General features: G+C 36.0%; 1 protein-coding gene across 3 annotated transcripts in view; it reads right to left on the bottom strand.

Moving 5' to 3' along the window:
• Aadac (arylacetamide deacetylase) overlaps positions 1-7,872 on the bottom strand; it is a 34,854-nt gene extending 26,982 nt beyond the window's left edge. For 2 of the 3 annotated variants that reach the window (XM_029538050.1, XM_021197017.2), the window contains exons 1-4: positions 7,715-7,872; positions 3,454-3,676; positions 2,127-2,196; positions 948-1,119 (exon numbers count right to left, since the gene is read on the bottom strand). In XM_029538050.1, coding sequence (XP_029393910.1) covers positions 948-1,119; positions 2,127-2,196; positions 3,454-3,676; positions 7,715-7,849 — 600 coding nt within the window. In that variant the 5' untranslated portion in view covers positions 7,850-7,872. The remainder of the gene's footprint in view (positions 1-947; positions 1,120-2,126; positions 2,197-3,453; positions 3,677-7,714) is intronic. The other variant, XM_021197018.2, reaches the window with a different exon arrangement.
• Between the last annotated feature and the right edge of the window lie 2,247 nt (positions 7,873-10,119).

The raw sequence follows: 10,119 nt of genomic DNA, 5'->3' as shown, positions 1-10,119 counted from the left end.
GAACAAAATGATTCAACGTCAAATTGTCGATTACAAGCCTGTGTTCTGGTCAAGACAACTTTCTCTGGAGATCTCCAGTCATCTCCTCAAGATGGCTCAGCTCTTGCAGACCAAGACATAGTCTTTTATTTACTTATCAATTCAGTCAATCCCTCCAGGTTCCCTTTTGATTTTCCTACAAGTCTGCACTCCATGATCTCAGCCCCCTGATTCTCAGAAAAAGACAGCAAGCACATTATTTAATATCATTGCAAATGAACTCAGAGTTCTCCCTACCTTTGTCATCACAAACAGTAAACTTAGCTAAATGGGATCCCATCCTGAGATTACCATTCTGACTGTGCCTAGACCTAAATTCACTCTGTCCTAGGCTGACTTTGAATGCAGGAATCTACTTGCCTTTGTATCTGCCTGCCTTTGTATCTGCCTGCCTTTGTATCTTTTTGACAAGCTTGCTCATACTGCAGCTGCCTCTGTTCTTTTTGGTCCCTGAAACCCTTCACATAACCCATAATGCATCCTTATATTTTGCATAGTTGAGAAATGATATATTTTTGAACTTATATTTTCATAGTTTTTTTCCCACAGCCTTAAGGGCTATCCTGAAGGTCACAGCATTCACCATTTTTGCTACAGTCATAGACACACCTTTGCCTCTTGGATCCATGCAGTCTTTAATTATCATGGAGTCATTAACCTTGACAAAGAAGACATTCCCTCATAACTTTGGCAGGGAGAATGTTTTATACAAACAAACCTCATGCCAAACAGCTGTCAACACTCATGGAGGCTTGTCCTGATGGCTTTGTTCTGGGTATGGGAAAACATGTCACACTGTTCCTTCAATGACCATACAGGACTCAGCAGTCACTGACCTTTAGAATGTCCAAGGAAATACATTTATATGTAGGGCGTTTTAAAATATCAAACAGACCTTAGAAGCCTACCTGTTGGGTCACAGCTGCAGCTAAGTTTCCACCAGAACTGTCTCCAGACACACCGACTCTTTTAGGATCTACACCATATTTTTCAAGAACATCCTCTTGTAAGAACCATCGTAAACTACGATATACATCTTCAAACTGTCTTGGAAAATGGTGTTTTGGGGCTAAGCCATAGCTGTGTGAGGAATAACAATTTCAAAGTAATGCAATTCACTTAAAGATATGTGGTATGTCTCTAAGATAATAGACTAAGTTTTCATTAATAAACAAAATATTATTGCTAGCTTTATACCTACAGAGTCTCGATCATAAAGCCTTCCCTGACTTAATTTTTATACTAGGAAAACCTTGAGTAAAAACAGGGAATTAGCCTTCTTGAGTCAAAACAAAAAGTGTGAAAAAAACAACGGGTAAAACTTTCCCTTAATAATATCTCCCAGTACATTCTTTTTACAATTATTATACTATACTGAAAATTAGTCAATAAAAAAACATCAATAACACAAACTACCTATGTGATCATTGTATTTTATTAATTACTTCATTGTTACATAAATTTCAATCAAATTGATTTCTTATCAGATATTGTCCCAGTATGCTATGTTTGAGACTATGCCTTTGCCAGTTTTCACAAGTAACTTGAGGACAAATTACTTTCAGGGATGATTGTGCCATGACAAATGGTGAACTAACCTTTTAAATATAGTTTATCATGTCATTCTCAGAAAGACCAAAGTGTACAAAAATTATATGATTCTTAGTTCACTTATGGATAAACTACACTTAATTAATAATATGTGACATAAAAAAGTCTTCAGGCAGAACTTTAAATCTTATTTTCCTGTGATTCCCTGACTCTAAGCACTCACTCACGTAAATTGGGCTAGGATTCCCATGCAGGTCCTTTGTGCACATTATGCACCACTGGTACTGTGTTCTGATCATTTCTGCACTTTTTCTTTGTATTCCTGATTGATTTGAGTGCTTCATGTTGCTTTATTGTTTGGGTATCTCTGACTCTATTCTGGACAACTTAAGTTCATTTTCTTTGCATACTTTCTTAACTTCACTTGAAGCATTCCAATAAATAAATAAATAATAAAAAAACAAACAAACAAGATATTGGTTTCTTGCTACAGAAAATACATGGCTAAGCACTGACAAAGCAAACCATGGTCTTACTCGGTTGACACAACAACAGCATCAAGTTTATGGGCTGTCCATCTCGATAGAGTGTCATACGTCAAGAGAGCTGAAATCAAGAAAACTGAGTGAGAGTCTGGCAAGCAAATGGATGGAGAGCAAATCCTCAAAACCACATCTGTGTCTGCGGCTCCTTACAATCTNCAAATGAGTGGAGGTNCTTGTTCTGCNGATTTCACAGTGCTTGCTCTAAAGCTCTGTNGTTCTGATCAAGCCTCATGCTTTTCCCTCTCATTTAGCAGATTTTACCTTTACAGATTTTAGGAATATTGTTGGAAGTACAAGTAACTATACCAGACTTTAAGGAGTGTNCTGTCTTCTAGAGATAGTGGTTATCACAAAGCATGGATATATAACAATACTTGCTCTAATGGGGTTGTATAGAGAGCACTGCCTTNAAATAGTGTTAGTTGGACTTCAATAAAACTGTCAGAAAGAGAAAGATAAAACCTAAGTCCTTATTCACATATCCATTCATAACTAGAGAGAGGGGGAAAAATGAGATTTTGATGCCTCCCCCTTAACAATGCAATGGGTTAGGAATGGACTATGTACATACACCTGAGTTTGGGAAAGTGTTCCAAATACAGATAACCTAGTCTGCAAATAAACCAAATAAACCAAAGCCTGAAAGTTACCTGAAAATTCTCAAGGTTGAAAGAACCTCTTCCTTAAGTCTCACACCTCACATTCCAGGACACCTCTTATTTTACCATCTTAAAGTCAGCTTATGAGGCTGTCATAGGCTCCTTGAGTTATTATAAAGTACATACATTATAAAAATAGATTAGATATATTGATTATATGGTATTTATATTTATATACTTACATTCAATAAAGTCAAATTATAATACAAAATTTTATAGAGTAATATATTATATTATATTGTACAATCTATATGCAACAAGTGAAATAAATAACATCAAATAAGTATATCATATTCAGCTCTGTGCTTTCACACCTAATATCTTTGTCTCACTTGCTTCATCTTAGGGCTTTATGAAAGACTGCAGTCACCATCTCTATTGGCTGCTATTTTACCCAGTGTTCAGTTCACCCTGCTTTTGCTCTCAATACAGCATTCCAACATTTATACAATAATAAAGTTCCATGTTCAAGAAGCCATCTCTCTTCTTAAGTGAGATTTTTCTATAGCTTTGAGTAACAATTAATTCACCTTTCAGAAAAGAGTACATTGAACAATTGAAGTATTATCTAACTTGCATATGACTTTATATGTCTTTATATGCTCAGCCAACATTACATTTTATGGGATAAACAAGAGTGTTCAGCCACGGTGACATACCAGCACTCCCCAAACACCAGCCACCACCATGAATATAAAACAAGCCCCTCCTGCGAGTCATTGACTTTCTTTTGGGTATGTATATGCGAACGGGAATACTGTTGAAATTTGTCTCCATCACAGTGACATTTTCATCAGACGTGGGTGGGACTTCTTGAAATTTCATCAGTAACTGCATCGTTTCCATGAAATGACTGATTCCCAAAAGTTCACCAAATGAAGCCTGAGTAGACAGGAAAAACAAAAACAAAAACAAAAAAAAACAACAACAATTACGTGTGTGTGTGTGTGTGTGTGTGTGTGTGTGTTTGTGTGTGTGTGTAAATGCAGCCTGCTGAATCTCTCTACTTTTGCTCATAGGAATATCTATTTACAGCTGACTGCATGGGATTGGATAACCTGCCAGGGTCTTTTCCCTGGAGAAGATTGATTCTCCCTATTTTGCCAGTATTCTATCACCTAAATCTCTTCATCTATGGATGGATAAGGTCTTATGACATTTCTGCCATCCACATTGGGAAAATCAGCTGGAGTTGCTAGTACCCTTATATTTCTTAGGTCATCAATTTCTGAGATTTCTTAGGTACTGTTTCCCTGTTTCTTAGGTACTGTTTCTTAGGTACTATATATATATATGTGTGTGTGTATACGTATACACACACACACACACACACACACACACACACACACACACACATATATATATATATATATAGATAGATAGATAGATAGATAGATAGATAGATATAGATATAGATATAGATATAGATATATAGTAATATTTATATATGACACTATGTATATAGTAATATTTATATATGACACTATGTCACCTCTCACCTCTCTCAGATATCTGGCTCTTAAACTTTTTCTGTCCCTTTGTGTTTCATGTTCCCTGAACTTTAGGGAAAGTGGTGTTGAGAATCCATAGTCAGTTTTTTGTTTTGGTTTGGTTTTTTGGAGTTTTTGTTTTGTAATTTTACTAACTTTGGGTTTTTGTTATAGTCTCTGCATGTGTGTCTGTGGTAGGAGGATGAATATGTAGAAGGCAATGCAAAATTATATGGGTTTAGTAAAATAGTAGGGGTAAGTTTTTCTCAAGATCATTGAGTTTACCAGCCATAGTTCATTGACTATGTTTATGATACCAGATTGAATTTCCATCCTATTGAGCAGGCCTTAAATCCAAACAGAGACTTGCTGGCTACCTCCAAGATTGCTACTGTTGCGCCCTGGGGAACATCTTGCAATGCTGGCCTTTCTCTTATATTCTAGGTGTCACAGCTGGGTGGGACAATTTATTGATCTACTCCCTCAGTAGCTTGCACAGTTCCTATGAGAGCTAGTTGTCAAGGTGAAAGCATTCAGGTTCCAGCTTGATTCTTCCAATTCTTGTGTTGGAAGTGGGTTGTGTCTTCAGCAACGCCTTCTTGCTTTCAACATCTTGACAGCCACCAGTAGCAATGGCAATCTTTTCCAACTGGATTTTTGATAGATATAGGTGCTGTGGCTCTTGGTGGGAGGATTTTTACTCTCTGGAGAAACGTTTTGAGTTAACATAACACAATGTTTCCCTGTGACATTTTTCAGACAGTCATAGAGTTCTCTATCTCTCCCCTTCTCCCTCTGTATTGTCTTCTAATCCCAGTTTCCAGTTAATCCCTAGGTCCTGATTTACTATTCATACTGTGTCCTCCTAGCCCCTCTATTTCTCTTCTTCCCCCATGGCCTTTCTTCATTTTTCTGGTTTCTATAGTAGCTCTAGGTTATATACTGATATCTAAATATTGAGAACTATATATAATCACATATAGAGAACATATGCCAATTGTCTTCTTGGATGTGGGCTCCCTCACTCAGTATATATTCTTTTGTAATGTATTCTTCCCTTAGACATTACATCTCAACTGCAACTTCTAGTTCTATGATTTCAGCTTTCTTCAGAGATGAATAATATACCATAGTGTATATGTACCACATTTTCTTGATTCATTCATCATTTGAGGGACATTTTGGTTGTTTCCACTCTCTAGCTATTGTGCCTAGAGCAACAGTGAACATAGCTGAACAACTATTTGTAGAGTAGGATGTTGAGTTCTTTAGGTATATGCCAGTGAGTGGGATAGATGGGTCTTAAGGAAGATCTACTTTTAGCTTTTTGAGAATTTGTCAAGCTGATCTTTATAATGCTTGCACTAGTTTGCAATATCAGCAACTGTAAATGAGAGAAAATCAGGCCAGTTAACACCAGAGATGACCACATGGTGAGAGGCAAGTTCAAAACCAGAAGCCACAGAAGCCATTATACTTTGGCACCATCAGAACACAGTTCTCCCACCACAGCAAGCCCTGGATACCCCAACACACCTGAAAACCAGGATGCTGACCTAAAACTCCTATTTCATGAAGATAATGGAGTCCTTTAAGGAGGATATAAATAACTCATTGAAAGAAATACAGGACAACACAGGTAAAAAGGTAGAAGCCATTTAAAGAGTAACAAATCCTTTAAAGAGATTCATTTTTAAAATTTTAAAATAATTTAAATTTTGTCATTTTTCTTGAATTTCATTTTGACTTATTTTATATTCTATATATTAACCTTCTATCAAATATATAGTTGGCAAAGATTCTCTCCTCTGAGAAATTCCTCTTCACCAAACTAATAGTTTTCTTTGCTGTTCAGAAGCTTTTTAATTATCTGAGGTCTCATTTTTGGATGGGTGACTTTAATTCCTGGGAAATAGATACCCTATTTAGAAAAATTTCTCACACCTCTATTGTGTAGGGTACTGACTACATTTTCTTCTAGCATTTCAGGTTTCATGTTGACCTCATTTTTTTAAAATCTATTTGGTGTTGATTTTCATGCAGTATGATAGATAAAGATTTGACTTTATTCTTTTACATGTACACATGTTGAAGATGCTGTCTTTTCTCTAGTGTGTATTTTGGCATCATTGTCAAATATCAAAAGCTTTTAAAATGTGAATATACATTTGGGTCTTCTCTTTTACTAAGATACAAATCTTTGTTTCTGTTGATGTCATTACCATGCAATACACTTAATATTCTTTTATAATTTTGTCATGAAAACATGTCACTAATTCTTTTATATTTTTCACCTATAGAATTTTATGTTAGATAGAATGTTTTACTTTTAGTAATCATATTGCATTTTTCATTTACCATTTTTCATGCAATATAATTTAGTTATGTTTCACCACCTTCCTGCACACCCAACATTGTTTCACTCTGTCTCTGTCTCTGTTTCTCAAAAACCCACAAAAAGGAAAACTAAAGGAAATAAACAAAACACCCAACATAATAGAAAAACACCAAAACAAAAGANTCATGTTCTTAGCAAAGGTACACGAATAAAATAATATTAAATTGTCCCCTAGATGGTGCAATGTAAACATGTTTATAATGGTCTCTGACATGTATGTGGGAAATTTAAATTTTATTTATGGTGTAATGAAACATTTTCATAGCTGACTGAATATCCCACAACGATGCCAAAGCCATGTACAGGAAGAAAATAGCGAATTGTGCTGCCACAGTGGGATATCCACTTGTAGAATAACTAAATTACACAGTTACNTCTCACTCTGCACAAAATAAGACATAAATTGATGAAAATCTTCAACACTAAACCCCAAACTCTGAAACTTCTAGAAAAGATTTTAGGTTGCACTCTAAANTTTTAGCCATGGTAAAGGACTCTATAAATATAACTTCATGTTTTTCATAAATTAAGAGCAACAACAGACAAATGGCACCTCCCAGAACTGAAGTTTCTATACAGCAATGGAAACATACAATGAAGTAGAACCTACACAAAATGCCCAGAGTTACAATCCATTTAGGAATTATATGGTCTTGTTTCCTGTGTTGCTGGATTGTTTGTTTTGTTTTGTTTAGTTTTTAACCAATCAGCCTTACTAATTGTCCCACATGGATGGATTTCCATGCATGAATCTAAATCTACTGCATAGACTTTTATAATTGAACAATAAGATTCTGTTCTTCTTTTACTGAAGTTGATTCTTATGAAAACCTTCACCTGGCAGTACTGTAAAACACACTCTCTCTTTCTATCCTCTACTCTTCTTTCTTCCCCTTTCCCTCTTTTGGGTTGCTGACTGGAACTGGAATCAGATCTAGAGAAGGATCATGCTAAGAGACATCTTCCACAGATCCCACTTTGTCCTTTATAGGTTATTCAGCAATCATAAGGTTGGTAAAATTCAGAACTTACCAAATCTGTTCCTATTTTTACAATGGCAGCTTTCCGTCCTATTGTCCAAGGCTCTTCGATAGCATCTGGAAGGGGTATATAAACATAATAAGCTACCAGCACCACGGAGATGAGAAGAAAAATGGTTCTCCCCATGTTTCCTTCTGCCCTTTCTACTTTTGGCAATTAACAAATACAACTGATTTCAAATCATTGCATGTTGAATTTTAACCAGTCACAAAGTGTTACCTAACTTATTCAGTCCAAATTCCACTACGCAATCTCTTAAAGCACAGGCACTCCAAATCTACAAAGAATTTCAAAGCAGAGCTTTTATCTCCAAGGTACCTAGTAGCAACAGTCTGTTGCTCAACAGTTTTCAAGGAAAATAAAACACAACAAAGGCATTATTATTCAGACTCTCTTACCTGTAAGTAATGGGTATGGCAACATATGAGAAAGACATATGTAAAGTAGAAACTAAAAGATCAACAACACCTTTGTGAAATTTTAAAAAGATTTNAATTTTCTTTAATTGCCTCTGTGCCCTACTTTCCTTCCTGTTGAGAAACTCCAGGAGTTTTTAATGACTATTCAATGGCTCGGCTTCTGAAGTAATTTCTTTCTGTTTATATGATTTCTTTTATTTTGAGATCATAGTATAATTATATCATGTTCCTTTTCTGTTCACAGCTCAGCTGATTGCATTCTGTACAGTCTCAAATTGAAAAACCCATTCCTCTTCATTTCATTTTTTGCTACATTGATAATTAGACAATTCTCACTTTTTAGTCCAATATTCTAATTTAAAACATCTCGTTGACTCTTAAGTTTATAATTGCCACCAGTAAATCTGCACAAAAGTCACTTATCAATTTTAATCCCCACTGGTTTAGATAGTGAATGACTCAAGTGTTAAATTCTGTTTCAATGATTTTCAAGCATAACCCATGCCAAGTTCAACCTAATTACATAACTTTCACAATAAGTAGATTGCATCAAATAATCTTCATATCAATATGGGAGTGGAAGGATGACTAATACCACACTACTTTTTAAAGAGTAAACTACATCTTTCTAAAGCTAATATTTTATATTGGATCCCATGTTTCACAAAGGCAATATCCTATAGCACTATGAAAGAAAATGAGAGTCAAAATCTTGGTGTACTTCTGTCTAATTGCTACACATGAATATCTGGGTTATGCAAGGAGGGAGTGGTTTTATTCACATGTTATGAGAGTATAGTAGGTGGAAGAGATGTGTTTAATGGTGTAATATTCACTTAAGTATTATGAGTGAGTAACCCATCTCTGGTTAGATTCAAGGCCTTGTCCATAAGCGTGGATTTCATGTACAATACTGTTAAACATACAGTCAAAAGCCTCTGGCTCAGGGTGTCACAGGCATTAGGATAGAATGTATTACTTTCCTGAGTGGTCATGCCATCAAACTGGTTCTACAATTAGGTTGTCAACTGTCCTAATGATGCAACCTTTTAATATNGTCCCTTATGTTGTGGTGACCCCAACTATAAAATTATTTTCATTGCTATTTCATAACAGTAATTTTTTAGTGTGATGAATTGTACTATAAACTGTGTTTTCCTGTGGTCTTAGGTGAACCTAGGTTAAGGGTCCCTTGACCTCCAAAGCGTAGCTGCTACCCACAAGTTGAGAACTACTGCCCTACTTACTGCTTTACATGTATGTGACTATACTTTTTTTTCTTTTCTGTTCTTTCTTTCTTTTTTTTTTTTTATTATAAAGCAGTCAATGGAGAAATCCATAACTGGATGGAGGAATGAGAATAAGAGACTTAGTTAGAAGCCTTAAATAGGGCATGTCTATTCCTCACACCACATGCAGACACTGAAAACATCAGGAATAAAAAGCAAAAATAATTTAATAGAAAGAGAGTAGGCAGGGGAGCCTTGAAATGTGAAATGGTAGACTCATGGCATGGCTACCTCACACATGGTCTCATAGCAGTCATGGTTACTTACACAGGCCAGGCAAAGTCCAAGGACAAGTGACTTAGATTATTGCCAGGCTTCTCCCTCACTGAGGAACAATGTAGTAGATANGTGCCTGAATGTGGAGAATCATACTTCATTGAAGATGTGGCCTCTAGTATAGTTAAATTTCCTATGATTAACTGGGTGAATCCACACCCACCTACTTCCTGGCGACTCTAAATGCACTAAGTGAAATATAACATACAGAGAAGGGGGAGAGGGGGGAGGGAGAGGAGAGGGAGAGAAAGAGGGAAGAGAGGGAGGGAGAGGGAGAGATAAAGAAACATACACACAAAACACATAGAAACACATACACTAACACACAGAGAGAGACAGACACACAAACAAACACACACACACAACAAAACAAACACAAAAACTAAAATGATATGAACTTGAGAGGGGAGAG

Source organism: Mus pahari, chromosome 4, assembly GCF_900095145.1.
Source record: "Mus pahari chromosome 4, PAHARI_EIJ_v1.1, whole genome shotgun sequence".
Lineage (NCBI taxonomy): Eukaryota > Metazoa > Chordata > Mammalia > Rodentia > Muridae > Mus > Mus pahari.
The sequence above is the reverse complement of the archived record's forward strand: the minus strand, read 5'-3'. Positions and strand labels throughout refer to the sequence as shown.